The following is a 25,264-nucleotide window of genomic DNA, read 5'->3' on the forward strand; positions in this document are numbered from 1 at the left end:
CCCACCACACTGATAGGAACAGGGAACTGGAGATGGTGGGACTCCTAGCAGGTAACCCTAGTTAGTGTGTATTATGTTGCTTAGCTGTGCTACTATCATACCTCTCATTTTTTAAGAGAGGCACTGGGCTGGATATTAATATATTGCCTTGCAAACTACCTCCCTGGAAAGCCTTTGGATGCTTACCCTCGCCACCCTGTGAGTCAAGAGCAGAAAGAATGTACTTGGTGCAGTTTGCCAGAGCCACAATAGGAGAGCCTTCAGTACACCAGAGGCAAAATACTACAACCACAACATTTGTGGCCGAATAGCTTCTGACTGCCCTTTGGCTACAGAGTGGGATCTGACAGACCCAGTCTATTCTTGAAGGTGGGATAGTCCAAATAAAAAATGGAAATCACCAAAAGCTTCCTTTAATAGACCTAGTTCTAGGAAGGTTCTTACAGAATGCTGGATGACAGCCCTCATGAGTGAATACAATACATTTTGGATTCATTGACACACCACTTTGATGTTTTTAGCCTGTGGTTGAATTTGCACATGATGAACATATTGACATATGTGTCAGTTCACCAATATTTGAAGGGTGTTAGCCATCTTGGAATTCTTTTTACTTTGCCAATAATGCCCCCCTTAAACTTCAATAGAATCACTGGCCAGGCATTCCTCACCCTCAAAGAAAAGTTAAACTCCTTTAATTAATTAATTATTGTGACTGCCACAATCATAGGTTTACCTCCTCCTTCGAAACTGAATTAATTGAGAGGTATGCATTATATCACCATCCTTGAAGTGTAAGGGCCGCATAAACAAAGCCCTTCTTTGATTGAAAACCTTGCAATTTTCAAAATCACAGGATTTGAGAGAAGAAAAGGGGATTTTGTTCTATGTAGTAAACTCATTGCAAATCGGAAAAGATGCTTACATTTTATAAAAAAATTGAGTACATTAACTTTAATGACACCTTGCTTTTCCTTAATTATACCATAACTGTACTATTACTCATAGTTTTGGACTATCCTGTCTGTCATATATTACATCTAACCAATAAATATTTCTTCGACATAACCGCACCCCTCATACTATTTACTGTAATGACTCTAGCACGGGGACAATGCTATTTTATGGTACTTGGCACTTACCTGACTCCTCAGCACCTCGAGCTTTGGTTCCTCCTTCTAGTCCCTCAACGGTGTTAAGGTCCATAATCCTCCAGATATCCACCTCCCACTGAGTTAATTTTGTGATTCTAATGTTGATCAGCCACAAGTGACAAGGCTCTCACTTCTGTGCTTAGAAAAAAGCTCTTAAACAGGACGTTTCAGGTCCTTGAACCTTTTTTCCATTCATCAACTGTCTCGGTGTGTGCAGGCAAGGCATTACCCTTCTGGGTTATTTGTTGCCAGAGTTTTGATCCGGTGTTGGCACTAGTTTTGGCCACCAAATGTCCCATAAGTATATCCTCTTCTTTCCCCACTTACTCTACCAGCAGTTCAGATTCCTTACATTTTTGTTTTATCATACGCTCAGGAGCCATGAGGTTGAGTACACAGGTCTGATAAGATGGATGGCACTCTTCAGTTACATTGAAGTAAATCAAAAATGCACACATTGACTGCCAGGAGATCTTTGAATTTCAGCTGAAGGTCCAAAACTTGTTTTTTGATCTCTGTGGTTGTTCTGAAATTAAGATCAAGAAGACAGTGCGCTCTCCTGTGCAGCGGTGGTCGTTTTGGCACATGTAAATGACATATCTCGTAGTGTTTTGTCATTTCTTATTGATTCGGCATTTCACAAATACACGGTTTTTCAGTCCATGTTTTCGCTCGGTACAATCTCATGCATATAAACCCTCTTTGATAATATCGGATATGGAAATATAGCACCTTTTAGTTAAGATTCTTTAGGACCCAGAAAAAACTCGTCATTGACCGATCTTCTGGCTCCAGCAGCCTGCACCCGATTTCCTATATAAGTCGTTAGTAGGGCCAAAGTGTGCATTACTCTTTCCTCTGTCAATTTTCAATGGATGGCACGAACATAGTCTGTCAAATCAGAATCCTTTCATTCTGTGTATTTTCTCATTTTTGTTCTGACACTGAATTTTATACGGATTGTAGATAAGTGATTGATACAATAACACAATTGTTTTTTGTAATTTAAAATTATTTTGTTATCCAAATATAATGTTTCACGTGATTTATGTCCTTACACACGCATACTCTATAATGCACTGTTTATCTATAAATGATCTGAACCTGAAAATACCACTTACACTGATAGAGGAAAACGTTTCCTTCTTTTACCACTCAGTTACTTTGTTCCAAATTTGATGTAATCGAGCAGGGCCATACCAGGTCCCCATGATACTCACCTAAGATAAATTTACGCGCATTGAATGTACATGAGAAACATTCAATTAGTCACTGCTTATCCGCAATATATGCCATGAATCTAGCTCAGAGGGCCAACATTGGACTTCAGTTTGCTATACAGTAGATGAATGCAGGATACACTTTTTTCTCTTGTGGTAGTATAGCATGCTGGGTTCCCCTCCATTTGAGCAGACAACAGGGAAATAGATGCTTAGAATTTTTGTGTTCCTATGTGATTGAGAATAGCTACACAATGCCTTTCACTCAGTGATGCTAGTTCTTTCTCAGACAAGTATGTTTGAAACAGAAGGGGAACCCTATTTCAAATACCTGTGGAAATAAATGATTCTGCAACCGGGTGCATTTAGGAAGCATCAATGTCAACCACTGTTCAGAAAGTAATTAGAAAATGTAAATGCAAATTAGTCGCATGGTATAAGGCACCCCCCCATACTGACTTTACATTATTGAAATCTGGAGCAACCTTTACAAAACCGATTTGTTTTTGTCTTTGGATTTCTTTACATTCTCTTAACAGTGAAATGTTTGACTCCTAGACAAATGAGGATCTTCAACAGAAAGTTCTTCACTTAAGCAGGCAGCTGGAACAGCAGCGTGAGTTGTACCATGAAACTTTGAGTAAATCGATCAAAACTGAGGGAGTTCTGCAGGAGCAAAAGGAATCCCTCAAGCACTTGAAAGGAAAAATGGCTTCAGAAGACTTGCTTAAAGATGGCTTCAACTTTGAGAGAAAGAAGGTAAGAAACATTCTCTATTGTTGCTTGTTAGTTGAGTTATAAATCAGGCCCTGCACAGGATATTTTTCATGAATCTTATAAGTAATTAGATCGAAACATACACCATCTTGACTAGTTGCAGGTGGGGACAGAGGGAATGCCTCTCTAGACCTAAGAAATTCATGGATAGATAAAAATCAAGAACCCCGTAATAAAAAAAACGTTTAGCAAAAACTATGGAACCTATTAAAGAATTGGCTTTGCAGTTGAAAATCTAACAGTTTATAAAATTACACAATTTGATCCACAAAATTGAGAATTGTAATAAAGTAAAAGTACTTTATGAATCTGCATATGAGTCACATTGTGCCATTTGCAGCCCATTCCGAATCTCAAAAAGGAAGGGGTGTGAAGGAGGAGTGTCGCTACGCTATGCATTTGAAATGATGTGTATCAATAGTTTGCGACTGTAATTGCAGTTGCGCTCAATTGAACAGATACCAACACCCAACTAGGGGGGTATCAGATCCAAGTCCCCATGTGGGACAGCTTCATGCTGTAAATGGTAGTAGACTGCCTTGGGAGGAGCAGACAGAAGTCCAGGGGATCACTGCATGTTTCCAGAATGTCATTGTTTGCATGTGAATTCTTTTTTTAAAAGCAACTCCTCTCCATTAAGGTATACATCCTGAGAAGGTACATGATGGCTGGAGATCTGCTCTTCTCACATGCCTCCTGCCTTGCATTTTAAGGCATTTGCACATATTTTTTGCAATGAGAATGATTAGTATTTTAATCTCACCATAAAATGAAGCTGAGGTCACAAACCAGTTTGTGTGCCAAAAACACTGATTGGTTTGTGGCCAGGGAATAATGTGTCAAGACAATGGAAGAGAGGATGATGCTACAGTGTATTGTGCTATTGGTTAGGATTACAGCTCCATTTAATTATGTAATGTGAATAGAGGAGGTGCTTGTGGTGCAAAACTGCCTGTTCTGGCTGATAGCTAGTGGCCGTTTGACTTGAGATATGCAGCAAGGGCTAAGATTGGGCTGCTCAAGCTCCATTCATCTTGGCTATAATCCTTCTAAATAGGCACCACTAGGTACACTGATGATGTTGGCTGATGTGACAACATTGCCTCAAATGTCATTGCACTAAAGTATCCTGCTGAACAATATACTCTCTCATTTTCAGGGCCCTCTGTTTTTTGGCACCCCACCAATCTAAATCTTACTATCCTTGTTGATTCTTATTTTTTATTGGCACTAACTACTCACATGCAGACCCTGTAAAAATTGATAAATCTGTGGGCCACTGCTTGAGGATCCCTATTGTTAGTTGTGCCATGTACTTTCCTGCCCAGCCACCAATGTTGTAAAGGGAATGGTGGGCATAGCCATGTCTAGTTTGCTTATCTATCTCCCTCTTGATGGGGTGGGTTTAACATCTTCTTATTGTACCCTTATAGTATATTGTTAATTCATCAAGGCAAGCATCTAAACCTGTCATTACCTGGATGCTTCATCATTTGCAAGCCCCTCTAACAACCTCTAACCAAGGAACAAAAACTCTGAGGGGTTTTTCCTGGGGTACGAAAGTAGGCTGCTTTGTAAGGGCTAAGTGATAGGAGTCAACAAAAGATGTCATATAAGAGTTGGACAAATTAATAAAGCCTAAATCAATGTAAAACACCCTCCTCGTCACAGTAAGACCACAGTCTCATGGCACACTCACAGGTTTTTTTCCTGACCCAATTACATAACTGGGTCAACAGAAAACCTTTGAAGTCTTCGGAGCCCTAGAGCTCATCACTGGAAGAAATGGTGTTATTAGTTGAGAGGGATGAGAACCTTACTGAAGTAATAAACACAATCCTTGTCAGGGTGAACCTGCAAACCACTACATAAACTTTTGTTTTGCTCTCTTATAGACTGGCATAAAGGTCAGGGTTATCTTAGAAGCAATGTGTAAAGTATTCAAACAGTGATAAAGTGAAGACACAACACAAGTAAAATGCCAAACCAAGTTAGGAATTAGAGTAACATTTAATAAACAAATGACACCAAGACGAAAAAAATCCAATCAGTAGAACCAGAGTTATGAATATTTAAAACGTTAGGTAAAAGTAGCGCCAAAAAGTGCAAAAATCCACTTGTGGTTATCTGATCGCGCTAGACTGGGTCACAGTCACAGTCACAATTTCAAATGAACTGCGATGGAGCGCTGATTGGACTGAGGGACCAGGTTTGTCCTGCTAAAGAATGTACCTTCTCAGATTCCACTTCCACACAAGGAGCCTCAGTAGGAGCTCTGCATTGGAAGAGGCTGTGAGGAGTTCGATGTCAGCATGAGGAGTGGTCTTCACAGAAGCTTTGTTTTGGTGGTTAATGCGGACATTTACTGTTTGGCATGAAGAGCGGGTTGCCGGGGGTACCTCACATTGGCGGGAGGTGAATTGACCATTGCTAACACAAGGAGCCCACTGGTGGACACACAGAGCCTCAACCTTGTGGATTTTTAGCTGGAGTGCAGCTTTCTGGATATTTGAGGTACAAGTAGTACACCCTGGTACCAGCCAAGGGTCTAGAACATGGGGTGACACCTCTTGGGGATAAGATCTCTCTCCAACAGAGGCCAGCAGCAGGGCTGAAGCAGGCCAGTTGGTGCTGATCTGCAAGGCAATTGTCAGGCTCTGGAAGCTTGTTGTGTTCCTGTAGCTCAAACGGGAGGTCAGCCAACTGACCCTCAAAGTCACTTTTGAGGATCCTGGGTTCAAGGCAAGAAGGTCCAGTTTTTCTTTTTCAGACAGCAGGACAGTCCTTCTTCTGAACCTTCCACAGGTCCAGGAGTGCTCTGACAAGAGGTTGTGAAGGTGCCACATTCACATCTAGTGCCAGCCCCTGTGGGGGGAATCCCTGGCTTAACCACAAAACTGGTTCCTGTCAGTCCTTTACCTTCCCCTGAGTTTGGCTTCAAACTTTCTAGGGTGCCAAAGGCAAGGGCAGGCCAGGTGTCAGGTTCCCTGGTGTGTACTGCTGGCAGGGTCCTTTGAGACGTAATCAGGGCATTGGACAGCTCCTCATTAGCCAGCCTGTCAAGAAGACCCACTCCCTCTACACCCAGACTTCCTTTTGTCCCATATCTAGGAGGCATACACAGCCAATCACAGTCATGGACAATGTCAGAAAGGCAAATTTGGTTTAAGCAGGAAAATGCAAAATCTCTCAAAGTGGCATTTTCAGAATACTAATTTAGAATGCAACTTTACCATTAAATAGTATTTTAAATTACAAATCCAAATGAGTGTAAGAAGAATTTCTCAATCTGTCCCCAAGATGAAGTTATCACATGTTAAATGTATTAAGGTAACCAATTGTTGGTTTTGTGTAGATTATAGGAGAGATAACCTTGCTACATTGAAAAACGACTTTTGAGCTTTTCAGTGCCAGGACATGTAAAAGGTAAGTACTAATGTCCTACTTTTAAAATCACATGCACCCAACCATTGGAGATGTTTTGACCTACCTGTGGGATGATCTCTAAATATTAAAAAGGAAGGTTTGGGTCTGGCAAAAGGTTCAGTTTGCCAAGTCGAAATGGCAGGTCAAAATGCACTACAGGCTGCCGTGGTAGGCATGAGACATGCTTTACAGTTCTGCTTTAGTGGGTGCACAATGAGTGCTACAACTTAATTGTAGCGTTTAATTTACAGTCCCTGGGTATATCTAGTAACATTTACTAGGGACTTATTAGTAAGTTAAATTGTGCTAATGGTGTTTATGCCACTTTTACCATATTTAAGGGAGCGAGCACAAGCACTTTACCGCATGTTAGCGGGGCTAAAGTGCACACAGTCCAAATGCCGCCAAAAATGAGTTCAGCAAAAACAATGGATTGAAGGCAAAACGTCTGGGGGCTATCACACAAAGCATGTCAGGTATAACAATCACACACCCAAAGCTCTTTCCCTAACTTCTCTAGACAACCTGGAGAAAAACATATTTTGACTAAGAAAGAAGCTGGACTCTGATAGCCTGAACAGAAAAGATTATCAGATGAAATTACCAAAGTAACAGAATTCAGCTGTCTGGTCAGAGACTGGCTATACCCTAGTATGAATTATCTCATTCAGTAGTGAAAGGAAGTACTTTCACCCAGAATATTACAGATTCTCACTTCATTATATCCCATACAATACCTTAAAATAAAATAGTATGGTTGGCTGGCGCTTATTCAATCTGCATTTCTATTGCAATTTGTAACCTGTCAGCAGCCTTGTACCAGCCCTATACACTCATATACATCACCCTACAAAGAAGGTCATCTAAGGAGTGAATGTCCCCTCAAGTCACTTTTGTCCCTGCACTGCCACTGCCATTTCCGATTAACTACAAATAGTCATAGGCACTGCACTAAGAGAGAAGAAACCATATTATTTGTCACCCAACAGCATCTCTGTTACATACAGATTGAGTTTGAAGGCCCACTGAAAGTATACATTTGTGAGGAGGGACCCTAATAAAGAGTATACAACTGAGGAAGTCATCCTCCGAGGACCTCTCTGAGAGAGAGAGAAGGGTTTGCCAGGTTCCTTCTGGAAAAACATGCCCAACCAGAAGAACATGCAGTCAGGTAGAAGGTGTTCCAGGAACAGTCTCTCAAACCAGACTAGCCACTTCCATTCTCCAATTTACCAGGATGGATTGCTGGTAAATCATGGGCATGGTTGGATGCCAGGTGGAGGATTTATCAATCAGAGTGGAAATTAGTGAAACCTTCAGAAAAAACCCTCATAGATTAAATTTACACTGCTTTAAATAACAAGTTTAAAAGGTCAGACCTATCACACCCTGTTGAATGTGAGAGGTAAAGTCAGAGGAGTTATCGAATGCTGCCCAGGATATCCTTGATAAGGCCATGCATCTGCCCCTTGAATCAGTATCCTTTCTCATAGCCATCTCTGGGTATGTACCACATGCATCTTTGTTGCTCTTTCTCCCCTGAAATTGGTCTTGCATCCTTTTCTGTATTTGTACTGCAAGCTGCATTTACTACTGGCATGTGTGATAAGACAGGCTGTCCCCTCCTTACAGATAATCTGTATATCCTAAATAGTTTTTGCACCACAATCTCATAGCACCACTGCTTGTATGAATGAATGGTTTTCAGTAACCCACTTACATCTGAATGCCATTGGCAGTACCCCATCAATATCCCTGCTAAGAATCACGCACTTGAGTGTCCAGCACCTGTAGCTTTTTGCCTTTATTGTCCTCAATAATTGCTGTGGGCTGCCTTAGAGCCTCATCTTTACAAATCTATTTACTGTTCATCTGGCATTCTCGTTTCCCATTCTGACAAGATGCGTTTCCTTCAGTTCCTTTATTGTAAAATCCTCAACGTCCACAAACAGATGGCCAGTACCTGTCATTCCTGCCTCTCCATTGCCTGATCTCGCTCAACCGCCTCCCAGTGGAATTTCCAAATGAGAGAATTCCACTCCCTACCTCACCATCCATAGAACTCTTGTACGCATGAGACCACAACACATTCCTCAATTATCTTGCCATTGTTGTCTTCTTCTGGGTGAACTGGGAAACTACAGAAAGTGTTTTGTTGCATACTCTTCTCTATCTCTCCGACTTACCGTTCCATGACATTTTTCCTCAATTATCAGGGTCTTCTAGCTGAGGTTCAACTTTACCTGGCCCTGTGTTGCTTACTATGTCTTGCCCTGCTTTAACAGAAGCCATACCTCAGCTTGTCTTGCCTCATCTGTCTTTTTTGTCACTTAATGCCATGTGCTCTGTGGTCCCTCTAGGTTCCAAAAGATCCTCCTGCCGAAATTAGACTTTTGCCCTTCCTTTACAGAAATCATAGTTTGACTTGTCTTGGCTAATCCTACTGTCTTTCCTGTCATTCCATTCGCCTGATGCCCTGTACTCACGAGGCCATCCTGTCCAAAATCAACCTTTTGCCTTTGCGCTTCCTAAGCCCAAGCCCCATTCTTTCATATCAGTAGGTCAGTAAACATCCACCTCCTTACTTCAACATAGCTACACATTACCTTTCACATGGCCTTTCCACTACCACCTCTTTCCTCTCTCTGCTTACGTTTTTCCAAATATCTTCCTCCTAATCTTGCTTCTCTTAGAGGTGTTCTTGTGAGGTCTTTTTCATTACTTTGATTGTCATCACTGCCCTTACTGGATTTAGCTTGACCGTCCCTAAGTTACGAGGAATCAAACAGAATGCAGGCTAAATCTACTGTAAGCAGAATGAGTATTATGAACGAAAAGGATGACACAGATCCGCACGTCCCTTGATTCTGACAGCGTAACCAGAAACTGGTGTTGCAGAAAGAGAGGAGTGTAATCGTAAACGTCTTGGATGCTGTGCACAGTCCTTATCTGTCTTTAGAACCTGAGATGGACTTTTGGATCAGTCCAGCCAATCCATCATGTTTTTTTTAGTGGGTAATAATAATCATTATCAGGCTCCTCAACAATGAATGTGCTTACCAGTTCCCTTTTTATGTGGGCGTCTATGTGCTGTGCCTCTTTTCGTGCTCCAGCAAGCTTTCTACTACTTTTTATTTTTTTTTGTTTTAGTTTGATCTGGTCCGTGGGTGGGAATTCCTTGGAGCTCTACTCTCAATGAATACAAGTGACAGGTTATGCTGGAGCATAAATTCCTGTGGGTGAGGTTGCAACTTTCCTGCTCAGCAACTTTTGTGGCAGCTGGAGAGTTATACAACTTGGGGTCCGTGCACTGGAAGCCTGGTGTTTTGAGCTGAGGCTGCTAGGTTGTGTGTGTGTGTGTCCTTGGGTTGGTGCATAGCAGGCCTGTTATCAGTTGCCAACGCGTGACTTTCAGTTCAGATACGATGAGGTGCTTCTTGAATCTATTTTTTGGGGGGAGGGTGGTTGGAATTCATGGCTAACAAGCGTGAGCTAATAGCCTTATTTACCTTCTCTGTGGGCCAATAACGGCTCGATTTATAATGTACCCTCACCTGCTGCTCGGATATGGACTTTCAGGAGCAGCTAATTTACAGTTGCTACTGCTGAAGCTGTTGGCAAAACAGCCTAAGTATTTGTCAATATCCAGTACTCTTGATGTATATCTATTTAACTTTCCAGAAGTGCAAATGAGCCCCATCACATACATCGTGTTGTCTCAATGTTTTTTTTTCATCACCAAATTAATTGTTTTATTAATCTTATACAAACAATGTTAAAGCCTTCACCAACTGCTAAATAACATTCTTTTGTAATCTGGTGCCTCCTCCTGCCCTGCAAAATAAATGGTGAATCAATATTGTCAACAAATGGTATCTTTCTTTCCAATTACAGCTACTGCTCCACATTTTGATTGCATCCATTACCCTCTTGCACGTGCCCTTACTTGCCTCGTCACCTAATGTGCTGCCATTGACCCTACTTTGTACTGCAGTACCACATGCTTAATTCACATTAGGGCCCATATTTATACTTTTTTAGTGCCGCATTTGTGCCGCTTTTTAACACAAAAGCGGCGCAAACTTACAAAATACAATTTCAATTTGTAAGTTTGCGCAGGTTTTGCGTCAAAAAATGATGCAAAAGAAAAAGTATAAATATGGGCTTAGGTCCCTCAAGCCTGGACCACTCAACACAATATTGCGCCAGGATTGAGACATAGACTTGGCGCTTACAGCTTCATTAGAACATTCACCAGCAGACTAAAAAATAGTGGAGGCACACTAACATATTTTATTGGCTGTTTATTTAACACATCGATTTCTAAGCATAAGTCTAATGTAAGTATGCTTCTTGTTTTAAGCAAAGAGTGGTACGTATGACTATGTCATTAGAGTCAGATTTGGCGGTGATCAAATATTGCCAGTAATGGTGGCGGGGAATATATAGCATTGCAAATATTGATTCCAGAACCCCACCATTAGTGTGCAACTACAAGGATTTTGCGGGAGAATGGGTAATAAATAGTATGAGGGATTTCAAATTCCTGCAAGTTTTTCCTGCACATTTTCCTCCATTACCTGGCCAATCACCAGGGACGTATTATTCTACCTCATAGAACAATACCTGATTTTCACTGTACTGGTAAACCCAGGCTTAGTAAAACCCACCACTTGTAATCCCAATTTCCCCAAAATTTGAGTTTGTATCTGGAAAGGGATTATTGTTCTACCCCCGATAGGCGCCATAAAGATGTTTTTTATATTGCCTGAACAATCAGAGAGACTTATTTAGAGCTGGGTAAAAATACTAAAGACAGAACAGAATCGAACTGTGGCATTCCATCCATCCCACTTCGTCTGTGATAAACACAGTATTTCACAGTTGAAAACTATTCAAGATTCACAGATTGTACATTATTTCACCATCTATTGTATTTGAATGTCTCAAAGTGCTATTTCCACCAGAAATCAGAAGATTTGATATTACCACTAATCTTTAAACCAGGCCCTCGGTGTTGTCAAAATAACTCAAATCGACAAAATTGATTTCCTTGATTCCATCTTTTTCTCTTCAAACTACATCAATCTTCTGGGCTAAGTTTACATAACATACACCTACGGTTTGTCATAAGGGAGCAGGAGGCAAAGGATGTAGGAATAGTATCCCAAAATTACATTTTCAAAGCCCACATTGTAGAAGGGACAGCTATAGACACTCATTTATAAGGCAACAGTTCCATTAAAGCCCCAAGTTTGCCATCTTACACTTTGGCACAAAGTATCCAGGAGAAATCTCTTGAGGTGTTGCACATTGACAAGACATTCCTGGGCAATTTTATGATTCAATATGCTAGCAACAGGCCAAACATATATATTTTAGGATCCCTATTAAGATAGCAAAATGTCCCTGATAAAGATGCAGGTGTAAATGATTGTTTGACCACAATTGCCACAAATGGCAGAACAGCTGCGGACAGCTAAAGGCCTATTTACAATATTTACTGAATTTGCCTCCTGAACAATGGGGTAAGGTCTATCTCTGACTGAAGGTTAAACAGGCTTAGGCAATTCCCAATTTCGTATAACCCTCTACATAAGGGTTGCACAAAGCAGGGTTGTCTTCTTGGAAATTGACTTGTTGGACTGCAGAGCTTCAAACTGCAGCTGATCCAGGTCTAAAGCACAAATGTGACAGATATCCCGTCCGCCTTATTACATCCTGATGCACTTGTAATAAGGCAGACGAAATTCCATTGCAGTTGTGATGGAGTACCCATCTGCAAACTCTAAATCAGGCCCTTGCTAAACTGGTAATGGAGCAAGTGTAGCTGCCAGACTAAATAAATGTAATGTATCAGTGTATTAACACATACTTACTTTTTTTCTGACACAAGGATGTATTCAGTCCATTGAAAACCTCTTCTCATACATCTCAGCTATGACAATGTACCTTCTTCTTTGTTACCCGCAAATATTTTAAACCTTAGTTTGACAACTTTTATAGGTGTCTATGACCTGAAATGCTTGGGACTTGCCCCTTTGAAGAGATGTTCTCACATGTAAAGTCACTCCGATTTGCTTTAATGTTATGTATGAGAAAACAAGTTTGTGTGAAAATTTACTTTTTTGTGAATCGCAAACTTGAATTAGAACTTGTAAGCTATGTGTTGGCTGCAGCTAAGCGTCACAGAGTTTTTCCAGTAGCTTTGTGAGTCAGTTGCTAGAGGATGAGGCAATCAATTCCAAGCTACTAAATGACAAACAAGTGGTATTAAGACTAATTCAAACTAGTCTATTATAATCATATCAGAATGTGTTCTGCGCTGATAAGGATTTTACTAATAGAGAGATATAGGTGAGCTTGACACGAACAAATATGGGACATGGATCAGCATGGGCTTGATTCTTGAATACAGTTGTAAATCTGCACCCACAGGTTTTATGCCGCACAGCAGTTCAGATTCATGGCTGTTTGGAATTCTAAAGACTTTTTTCAAGTCGTTTATTGAAACATGTGATAGTTGCAGTGTTCCAGCGGTATTCCTGAAAAACAGTTTTGTGAATTCCTTTTTCACTGTGCAAATATGCACACCTAAACGTTTGCAGCACGTACAACTGCTTTAAAACGTTTTGCTCCATCAATAAAACATTTTTGTAACTAGAGAAATCGCTTTCCCTACACCCTTACAAATTGTGACAGGTGTTCCCTTTCCTGATCAGAAAATAATTTTCTCATGTCCTTGCGTAAGGAAATTAGCTATTAGTTGGGGAAGATATGAGTCATTCCTTAGTAATAAGTCCAAAATCTTGTTAGGTCCAACAAACAATTCAATAAATGAGCCTGTGCTCTTCTCTTGGTAGCACAGAACAGGCAGGCTTAGTTTAAAGAAAATGTGCAAAGTATTTAGAAGTCTCAAAACAATGAAATAGTCAAAACACAACACAATAAAACATCACACAACCAATTTATACAAATAAAGAATCGTCTAATAAGGAAAGTAACACTATTGCTCAGATTGCAAGCTGAGGTGCCATTTTTCTAACATGATAAATCATGATACAATGGGGTAAGTTATAAATGTCATACATATACGTAGTTATACGTATACACCTAGTACGTGATGGTGGGGAATAATATGCAGATTTTGGTGTTTGATGTGCCAAAGCTGGATGATATGGTAAATACAGTATGCTTCTCACCCGTTAAATTTCAGCAGGTGTTACCTGCTGTAATTTAATGAAGGTTGAGGTATTTAAGGTATCAAATGCCTTAAATACCTACCAACTCAAAACTGCAATGCATGCATAAACTGGGTGTTGGTAAATGGCTCACTCTGGAGAGTCACCCCATACTTTTTGCCTTCCTCCTTCTCTTTTTCTGACCTTGGTTTTGTTGGCTTTAGGACTCTGTGCACTTTATCACTTCTAACCAGTACTGAAGTGCTTCTACGCTCACCTTAAGTTGTGGTAATATTGGCTTATTCACAATTGTCATATAAATTTACCTGTAAGTCCCTAGTGCAGTGCACTACATGTACCCAGGGCTTGTAAATTGAATGCCACTATTGGGACTGCATCAGTGATTGTGCCACCCACTTAAATAGCCCTCTAAACATGTCCCAGACATGCCACTTCAGAGCCTGTGTGCAGTGTGACTGCCATGTCGACTTGGCATTTAAAACATCTTTCCAAGCCTTAAACTTCCCTTTTATTACATAGTCACCTCTAGGTAGCCCATAGGGCAGGTTGCATGTAACTAAAAGGCAGGTTATGTGTTTTTACATTTTCCATGTCCTGGTAGTTAAAAACTCCCAAAGTCATTTTTCATTACTGTGATGCCTACCCCACTCGTTGGTTAAAATTGGGGATTCCTTATTACATTTAATAAGTTGTAATTCCTAATTGAGAAGGAGTAAGCATATCATGTTTAGTACCTATGAAATTATAATGACAAATCCTCTTTAATGGTAAAGTCAGATTTATTATTACAATTTTGAAAATGCCACTTTTATAAAGTTAGCCTTTCCTGCTTTAGCCCTGTGTGCCTGCAGCTGTCTCCAAAACACATCTGGGGTGGGGTGAAAACTGATATTCTGCATTCCCTCTAGACAGTCTCACACATAAGAAAGGTAAATGTGACTGAGTGGCCTTCTGCGTGTTGGTGGGCTATCCTGGGTAGGATGGGATGGAGGAGTTGATACCTACACCTGAATTGGCAGTGCCCTGCTCTCACGCAAAATGATGCTTAACCCCCTGTATTGAGTCTGGAGCCAGGTCCGGAAGAGAAGACCTCTGTGCCCTTACAAAGACTCTTCTTTAAAGTCACCCAGCTTCAAAGGCACAACTGGGTATAAGTACTGGACCTCTGACCCTACCAAATCAGTACACTTCTGGACCGGCAAAGACTCTGCCAAGAAGAAGGACTGCTGTGCTGCTTAAAGGAATGCTACTCTGCTGGATCCTTGGCTTGCTGGACTCTAGATTGAGGGTATTGTGGAGGCGGTGGAGTTCATGGTCTCCGGATTCTTGCCACTCAAGTCTTCCTTGGGCTCAATTGTAAACAAAACCCACCTAAACGAGTAGCTACCTACCACTGATCACAGGGTTGGCCTTCCTTAAATTGATCTTGACTCTTCCTTGGCACCTGTAGATTATCAATAGTCTGACAATGGCTGGTGGCTGCAGCTTGTCATAGAACTTCAGTACTCCTTGGCACTCCTCCTCCAAGTGGAACTCACCCTTGTTTGGAGTTACTAGACTCCCTCAATCACAAAGTGGCTCCTTCAAGAAAAAGATGTCAAGGCCCACAATCTCACTCTCTGTATTTTGGTGTGGGCCATGTTCCATTTCACAGTAATGTTGCTGACTCAACATGCCTGAACTCCCCGCAGTCTTCACTTCTCCTGAGCAGCATCTTCTATGTGCAAGGACACCTCTAATGCCAATCCTGAGCAGTCTATCACCTCCCTTTTTAAAAGTTGGATGTCTAGCCTAACAAGCTAGTTGGAACTTCCCCGGGTTCTGGTTCTGAGCCTGGCAATGGGAGCCTGCAGTCAGTACCCCAAGCTTGGAGCTCAGAGGATTCTCAGGAAGAGTTTCCATTCTCCTACTCATGGCCACCCACAGCCCTGAGTGGCAGTTGGGAAATGCAATTTCTGCTACTTGGCAGTCATGTGCATCTCATTCTCCATTTCCAGAAGCTCTATTCCTATAGACAGAACTTTAATCATTAAGGAATGGATCACAAAACCACCTAAACCATCAGTCATGAAAATTAGTAATTGCTCTGTGGCATCATTGATGCATTCATATCCCTGAGCAAAACTAGGTATGGTTTTGCAAAGATGGCAAAAATGTTTGAAAACTGGATATTTGCTGTTCCCGTGAGCTACTTGATCGTACACCATGATAGAGTGAGTAAGAGAGGTGGTGGGGTTGCTATAATTTAAAAAAACTCCTTGAAATTTGCTTCTTTTGATATTCCCGAACTCCATGGTGCTGAACCTTTTGGTTTCTACCTCCCTCCTTCAGAAAATAAATCTGCGTCTGGAATGTTAATTTAACATCCTCCTGGCAAGGCCACTATTTTTTTCCTTGTTAGATGACTGTCTGTACAACTATATGCTAAAGTACTCCAATTTCTCTGTATTGGGAGAGTTGGACATTCATTTGGACAAGACAGAGGATCAACACTCCCCCCTTCTCCTAGACACAATGGGGGTAATTATGACTTTGGTGGTGAGTGTTAATGTGGTGGCATGACCGCCAATAGGCTGGCAGTACATACTGCCACATTATGAGATTGGGGGGTTGGCTGCAGCCCGCCACTTCTCCACTCATACCGCCATGGCGGTATGAGCTGCCGGGCCAGAGATGTGCATCTCTAGCCTGACGGTCGGCATAGTACTGCCAGCAGCGTTATGAGCCTGCCTACCACCATGGTTTTTGTGGCGTTAGCAACGCCACGGAAACCATGGCGGTAAGCCCTACCGGTGACAGGGAATTCCTTCCCTGTCACCGGTAGGCGGCTCCCCCACCACCTCAACACTCACCTGACACCCCCACCCCCTCTTCATCCAAACACCCCACACCCTCAGATCTTCACACACACACACCCCACCCCTTCTGATCCTCACACACCCCCATACACGCACACACCCACAGACACGCACCACGCATACACCCAATCACTCACACTGGCATACACACATTCATACACGCATACATCCAGACATGCTCACACACATTCTTACACAATCACATTGACATGCAGACATGCACTTACTTCACCATTCTTACACGCATACACTCACACGCATTCAACCACGCAAACAACACAACACACACAGACGCATTCACACACTCACTCACACACTCAGACACACACACACAAAACACCCCCCCCATCCTCCCACCCCCCCTGTCAGAAGCCTGACTTACCTTTAGCGAGGAGGTCTTCTGGCAGGGAACGGGAAGGGGCACTCAGCCAGCAGAACACCGCCAGGCCGTATGAATTGTTATAGTACGGCTGTTGGTGTTCTACTGGCGTGGCAGTGGTGGTAGCAGTGGCAGCTTACCACTTTACATCACCATGAACACTGCCAGATTTCCGCCCTTATTGTGGCGGAAGTCAGGCATTGCTCATAATCTGGTGGACGGATGGTAGCTGTGGTGGCGGTATTTTGGCGGCTGTCACCGCCGCGGTAGGTGGTTTTTACCACCAATGTCATAATGAGCACCAGTGTCTGCCTGGAACTTGAAGCAATTTGTGGACAAACCCACCCACTCTGCAGTTCACCTGCGTGACCCAATTTTTTATAACAGCTGTATCAAGGTTACAGAGGTTTTGAGTTACACCTGATCGGATCACTCTACAGTGTACTTCTGCTGGACATTGGAGCATAGCCCCAGATGTGGAGGGCTTCATTTTTCACTGCCATATCATAGTTGGGCCAAGGTTAAGACAAAGGAAATTACATCTATTGTTAATAATAGGATTCCTGTGCTTTATCGCAGATTTGAAGTAGATACACTAGCAGACAATGTCTGGTTAGGTTAGGTTCGATGTGGAGATTAAATCAATGAAGCAGCAATGTAAAAAAACTTGATAGATCCTGATGTAAGCTTTACTTGCCCGAGGACAGAGAGTGCTATAAAAAGGAGCTGTCCACTTACTATTGAGGAATAAAAAAAAGTCAAGGGAAATATTTTGCTACTGAAATTAGTAGGTCCAATAACAAACCTAGAGAGGTTTTTAAAATCACGAAGAAGTTTGCCAGTCTTTCCACTCTCTTAATTCCTGGAAGTCTCTTTGAAACTCTGTTCTCAACGTTCTGATTTTTTTGAGAACAAAATGTTGGGCATTGTTGAGACCTTTAAGGCAGCAGGAATAAACAATAATGTTGACTCATGGGTTAGGTGGCCAAGATGTATCTACAGTTATTAATAGCAATGGGTTCAATTGGTTTAGAGGTCAGCCTTTAATAGTTCCTTCCTTACACTCCTGCTCTTTGACAGAGTTCTCCACCATTGTGTTGGAAGACTCCGAGCAAGCCCTTAGAGCATGTAAGTATGGTTCCCCTGATGACCCCCAATCCCTTCCTGAATTCATTGCTAAACAACTTATTGCACCAGGCTACTGTTCCCAGCTGTTGGAAAAATGCTAGGTTGATTCCACTGCTAAAAAAACCCTTGGCAGACAAGACCGTCCTAGCCAACTAAAGGCCTATTTCTTTGTTATCAGCATTCTCAAAGATCCTCGTAAACTAATTCCAACTTTCCAGTTATCTTGATGCTAATCAGTTACTTCATCCTTCATAATCAGGTTTTCACCTGGTATTCAACACTGAATCTGCTCTGGTAGAGGTCTCAGATGCTATCAAACTGGCTGTGGATAATGGGAAAAAGTGGTCTTGCTGCTACTGGACCACTCAGTGGCATTTGACGTGGTTTCCCATCTTATCCTGAAGCAACGCTACTGGGACATCGGTATGGGTGGGACAGCGCTGGTTTGGCTGGGCTCCTTTGTATCAAGCAGATGTCAGTCTGTGAGTATGTCGCCTTTTGTGTCTGGCTCCCAATCCATTGACCTTAGGGTTCCCCAGGGCTCTGCACTGAGTTCAACATTGTTGAATGTCTATTTGTCGTCTTTGGCAACCCTGGTGAAATCCTTTGGCGTGCAGGTCATCTCTTACGCTGACAACACACAGATCATCCTAACTTGGAACTGGAACATTTCTAGTGTGCGAAATAGATTTGAAGTATTTCTGTTGGTGGTGTTCCAGTGGATGTGCCGTAGTAATCTCCAGTGTAACACAAGTAAGCCGGAGGTACTGTTTTTTTATTTCCCCCTCCCTATCTGCTTTGTGGGTTGGTGAGTTTTGGCCTAGTTCTACTCTAACTCCTGCAACCCCACTACAGCGGTTAGGAATCTCAGAGTGAAGTTCGATAACAACTTGTCCTTCAAACCACATGTGGAGAGTGTAGTCAGGACATGTTTTGGCCTTCTTTGGTTTTTGCAGAAGTTCTTGTTCTTGCTCTTGGCCAATTGGCCAATTGGCCAATTGTCAGAAGATGGTAGTCCATGCCCTTATAACATCCTGGCTGGACTTCACTTGACTTTTATACCAACATCAGAGACTCCAGTTAGTGCAGATGCTGCAGCCCGGCTCCTGATGTTCTGAGGAATATCTATGTTCAGGTCCATCTCATGGAGTTGCATTGGCTTCCCATCCAGGTGAAAGTGAAGTTCAAGGGACTGGTGCTAGCCCACAGAGCTTTCTATGGGCTAGGCCCAAATATTTAATTAAGAGACTTCCTCACTATCATCCATCCTGAACTTTACACTCTGCTGATGCATTGCTGGCAGTGGTGCCTAAGATGAAGAGCAAGAGATGGGGAGGCACCTCCTTCTCTGCACTAGCTGCTGTGGGCTGGAATGCCCTTCGTGCTAGTAAGGATGTTGATTCTTTTGAATGCAGCCTGAAAACCTGGTTTTGTAATGGTGCCTTTTAGTTTTAGTTTATATTCCTCTCCAGTGAGATCAGCGGTCAATGATTCTGTAGCGCCGGGACAAACTATAGAGTAGCCACTCCATTTGATGTGTAAATAACTAGTGTAACCATAACAGCCATTCGCAGAAGCAGCCTGTGAAGAAATCACTCCTTTTTCCAAAGTAGGCAGTGCAGTCACACAAGATTACTCATGAGTAGTAGTGACTGCTAAACTGATCTTTGTCTATTCTGCAGGCCACGGAGTCTGCTGCCAGTAACATTGTTGTCTAGATGATATGGCTCTTGCAGAGATGTGGTCTTAATCAGCAGACCTTATGTTCCCTTCTCAAGAAGGTAGTTTAGTGAGTTAATCTATCTTCTGAAGAGATATCTGTCCAACCTGCACATTACTTCTTCCATTTCCTGTAAAATAGCTTAGTGGGCTATTTTACAAATCAGCAGATTACTATGTGTACCCTGCAAGGCATATCTTCTACTCCCAATAAGATAGATATTTGTGTTTTTACTGCAGTAACGTGTTCCTAACCAGAAGGTCATGAGTTCATATCCCAGTATCTTAGCTTAGTGCTTTAATACACCTAGTGTAGATATCTGTCCATTAACCTTTCTACAGAAAATAATTCATAAACTGAATAACAGCCGAGTCAAGCTCAAACTTAGTTAGGAGATTCCTTTTCTGAGGTTCAATTGGTTAGTTTTCTGCCTATGTCTATGGAGGGGTTCAGTCATGTAGTATATCCACTGCTAAGCGATCTACATACTTGGCTTACTCATCAAACAATAGCAACATATAATAGTAAACACCTAAGACCCGCTGTTAGAAATGGGGTTTCTGGTTGGCTAGGGTATGCACCTCAGCGAGGCAGAACTTACCCACTCTAGTCAGGGCAAGGGAGTTACACGTCCAAGATAACCCCTGGTCACCCCCTTGGTAGCTTGGCACGAACAGTCAGGCTTAACCTGGAGGCAATGGGTAAAGTGTTTGCACAACACACACAACACATGTGACGCAATATCCCCACCACAAAGGAAACATAACACCAGATTATATGAAAATATACTGTATTGTACACAAGGCAATTATCAGACCAAACATCACATATCAGTACTATCCTGCTACCTTAGTAGTTGTCAGAACATTACACATTAGTTACTCTGCAACCTAGCAGTAGTCACACATAACACACAGGTTACTCAGTATACTGCAACATAAGCAGTAGTCAGGAAAACACGTTATTACATCACAGCACTTGTCATAAGAATATCATAAAATGCCCATAGTAGGAACATTAGAAAATATATGGCAAGTTAGAAAAACATATTAGCAAGCATGTCCATAAAAGGAACATTTGCATACACATATGTAAAAACATCAAACGCAGGTAGGTAATATATGAATCAAACAAAAGTCTGTAGAAAGAACTTTGGATTGCAACTATATTGGTCCTTTAAACAGTACCTGGTTGGATGAAGGCACCTCCAGTGCCTAGAAGGCGAACAATGGGGCCCCCGGCGCTCCTATGCGCAAAACGGGGGCCTCCCTTATACTCTGGGGTCAGAGGAGGGCGACATGCACCTCCTCTCTTTTATAGACAGGCCCCTCCCGGGACCGTGATTACTGGGGGGCCCCCAGGGCCTCAACCGGCCCTCACAAGGGGGGCCAAATTCAGCAAAAACAACTCAGGGCAGGAGGGGGGGCACCACGCACCCCCTCCGGTTTAATGACAGGCCCCTCCCGGGACCCACGATATCTGGGTCCCCCCCCCCCCCCCGGGCCTTCACTGGCCCTTCCACCAAGGGGGGGGGGGGCACAATAATGCCTGTTTTACCTAACAGCAGAAAAGGAGCGTCCTGCTCCTAACGCAGAGGCCGGGGGCACTCCCTGCGCCTTCCCCTGATCCTGCCGTGAAGCCACAAGAAGATCGGACCCCTCCTGGGGCCCGAGCAGACACTCACCTGCACCCGATGCGGTGCGCGAGTGTTCTTCCAGCTTCCCGGGCCACTGCGGTGATCTTATTTAAAGGGGCACAATGCAGCAAGGAGCCTATGAGCTCCCAAGGCTCCATAAGCACGCTGCAATCAGCGCTAGGGCAGCCACACCACAGAGAAGCACCCCTCGTGAAGAAATGGATGCAGGGGTCAGGGGCCACAGCACCCTGCCCCTGGGGAGCAGAATCTTAAGACAAGATCCTCAGGTGGAGGGCCCAGCTACAGGCCAGCACAAGGGAAAGGCAGCAAGTGGCAAGTCCTTCACAGTGACCAGGCAGGTCACAGGTCAGCACAGCAGCAGCAGTCCATGGCGGTTCCTGGTGAGTCCTTTCAGCCTTTGGTGTCCAGTTCCAAGATGATTCCAAGAGTCTCCAAATTGTGGGGAAAATTCCCCTGTACTTATAGTCAGTTCTTACAGTGTTTTACAATGGTAGGGAGAGGAGGTTCCAGCCAGTTACAACTGGTTCTGGGAGTGCCCCCTCTCTCCTTTCAGCACAGGCTCCAAACATCAGTGGGGGGTTAACGACCCTATCGTGTGAGGCCAGGGCACAGTCTTTACAAATGCAGGTGTGCCCCGCCTCTCCCTTCTCTCAGCCCAGGAAGCCTATTCAGTATGCAGATGCACCTCTGTGACACCTCCACCCTCCCTGTGTACAGGCTGTCTGAAAAGTATGAAAAAAAGTGTCACTCTGCCCAGACGTTGATTGGAGTCAAGCTGCAAAACACCAGAGTCATAAGCACAGATAAATGCGCACTTTCTAGAAGTGGCATTTCTGTGATAGTAATAAAAAATACACCCACACCAGTAAGCAGCATTTATTATCACCATCACAACCATACCAAACACGCCTACGCTACCCCTCATAAATCAGACAATACCCCTTACACATAAGGCAGGGCATTTCTAATGGAATCCTATGAGAAGGCAGCACTCACAGCAGTGAGACACCAAGTTAGGCTGTTTGTCACTACTAGGACAGGCCATGCAATATGGCACATGTCCTGCCTTTCTACATACATGGCACCCTGCCCATAGGGCTAGCTACAGCGTACCTTAGGGGTGACTTACATGTAGTAAAAGGGGAGTTCTGGGCCTGTCAAGTAAATTTAGATGCCAGGTCCCTGTGGCAGAAAACTGCACACACAGGCCCTGCGCTAGCAGGCCTGAGACAGGTTTGAAAGTCTACTTCAGTGGGTGGCGCAAGCAGCGCTGCAGGCCCACTAGTAGTATTTAATTTACAGGCCTTGGGTATAGAGATACCACTGTACAAGGGACTTATAGGTACATTAAATATGCCAATTAGGTATAAGCCAATCATACCAACTTTAGATGGGAGAGCACCTGCACTTTAGCACTGGTCAGCAGTGATAAAGTGCTCAGAGTCCTAGAGCCAACAGCGAGAGGTCAGAAAAACCAGGTGAAGGGGGCAAAAAGACTGGGGATGACCCTGTGTAAGGCAAAAAGACCAACACAATCCCCTACCAGCCAAAAGCCAGGGGAGAACAATCAATACCTTGATGTACTTCCCTGATTGGGGCGATAGAACAAGGACCCAGGCCCACAACAGCAGGGGCATGTTCCAGTTCTACGCCTTCCTGACTCCACTTGGATCTCTCTGTCAATGCTTCCCAGGCAGCCTAGACCAACCCACAGGGATTCTCTAGCTGCCAATGGCCAGAACCAGGCCCCAGGCCATTTAGGAGCCTCTTGTCTCTGAAACCATAATGAGTGGGGGCGGTAGCCCCAGGTGCAAAGCAACCTGTCTCCACTCCACTTCCAATCAGTTCAGGGGCTTTACCCTGCCACTGATCCACCAACCTAGGGTCCGCACCGATAGGTTCTACAGGGGCTAGAGGCGAGGCTCTCCTCCCTCTACCCCGCTGTCTAGGATCCCGCCCTCCTCTCCTAGGAGGGGTATCACCAGAATCCACACTTGCCAGGGTGCTGGGTACAGCACCCCGGAACAACTCTCTCGCCAGCCCAGGATCACTACCTGGCGACTGACCACCCAACCTAGGGACGACACCCTTGGGTTGCACCGAGGTCCGGGGCGGGCTTCCCCCTCCCTGAACCCCACTTCCAGAGTCCTGCATCTCCCCACCTCGGGAGAAGCCACCAGAAGTTTCACACAGGGGTGAGCACACTAACCGCCCCCCCAACCAGGTCAGAGTTTACCCCCTGAACCTGTCTATCTAGTCCAGGGACGACACCCTTAGACTGGACCATTGTCTAGCAAACCAGGACTTCCTTGGAAGCACATCTACCCCCTACCAGATCAGAGCTTACCCCCTGAATCTGGCAATCCAACCCAGAGTCACTACCCTGCGGTTGAACCACTGCCTGGCGCACCAGGACTTCCTTGGGAGCACATCTTTTCCCCATCAGGTCAGAGTATACCCCCTGAACCTGATCATCCAACCCAGAGTCACCACCCTGCGGTTGAATCATTGCCTGGCGCACCAGGACTTCCTGGGGGGCACACCTACCCCCCCACCAGGGAAACACCTTCCCCAAGGGCCACACAAGAGTCTGGCTGGCGCAGGTCTCCTGACCTCTGCCCATCTGACAGAGTCTGGATCCCCCCAGCCCAGAAATGGTCTCACCAAGGTCATTCCTGGGGGGCTCTGTTCCCAGAGCTGACCCCTGACACTCCAGGTTCACCACTGGGGCCCGCAGCCCCCTCTCAACCCTATGCCTGGAGTTCCACCTCCTCTGCTGTAGAGCGAGACTACCAGACACCAGGACCGGCGGAACGCTATCACCAGCCACCCGCCCAAGTCCTAATGACAAAATGGGATCCTTCTGAACAGCTGGCCCTACGGCACAGGCTAGGCTCACCTCCTGGCGTTCACTCATGGAACCCTCCAGGACCTGGGAATGGAGCTCGGGTACCCTGGGCCTCAGTCCAACCCCATTCCCTCTCCTCTGAGACTGGACATGGGGTGCCTTACCCACCCCAATACACTGGGACCTACCTGGGATACAAGCCTTTCCCACCACACCTGGTTGGGAAACACCTAGGCCACTCTCATTAGGAACACCCCCTAATGCCACACCAAACCCTCTGGTACGCAACCAGAAGTCTGCCTCCTTTGCAAGCTCCCTGGGGTCAGAGAGCTCACACACTGACAAGTGTTGGCGTAGCTCTGAAAAACAACAACGAAGCAGGTGCTCTCTGACAATCAAATTAAACAGCCCTTCAAAATTGTTTACTGTGCTACCCTTCACCCATCCATCTAGTGCAATGCAGCAATCCTCCACAAACCCCTCCCAAGACTGGTGGGACAGTTTCTTACCACCCCTAAACCTTTTTCTTTATTCCTCAGGGGAAAAACCATACTTCACAATCAGTGCATTTTTTACAGTGGAGTATCCCTCCCTGTTACTCTCTTCTAGAGTCAATAGGGTGTCCCTCCCCTCCTCAGGAATAAAGCTCCCTAGGCCAGTTCCCCAATCCTTCTCAGGGATCCTGCGCTCTACCAGAGCCCTCTCATGTTCCTTTAACCACTGACGTATGTCACCCCCCTCTTGGAACCTAGCTACCAGATCTATGGGTATGTGAGGAACATCTTTGCTACAGCACTGTACATTGCTGCCACCACTGGACTCCACCTGCAGCGCTGGTGAATCCAGAACCTTCAGACTGCGGTCTAGAGCGAGTCTTTCTCTGGCAAAGGCCCTC

At 44.1% G+C, this 25,264-nt stretch overlaps 1 protein-coding gene across 1 annotated transcript in view; it reads left to right on the top strand.

Annotated features, from left to right (window-relative positions):
- LOC138259541 (coiled-coil domain-containing protein 170-like) overlaps positions 1-25,264 on the top strand; it is a 439,156-nt gene that overhangs the window by 391,710 nt on the left and 22,182 nt on the right. Inside the window, exon 9 of the mRNA XM_069207352.1 lies at positions 2,933-3,133. Within this exon, the coding sequence (XP_069063453.1) occupies positions 2,933-3,133 (201 nt within the window). The remainder of the gene's footprint in view (positions 1-2,932; positions 3,134-25,264) is intronic.

This window comes from Pleurodeles waltl, chromosome 9, assembly GCF_031143425.1.
Source record: "Pleurodeles waltl isolate 20211129_DDA chromosome 9, aPleWal1.hap1.20221129, whole genome shotgun sequence".
Lineage (NCBI taxonomy): Eukaryota > Metazoa > Chordata > Amphibia > Caudata > Salamandridae > Pleurodeles > Pleurodeles waltl.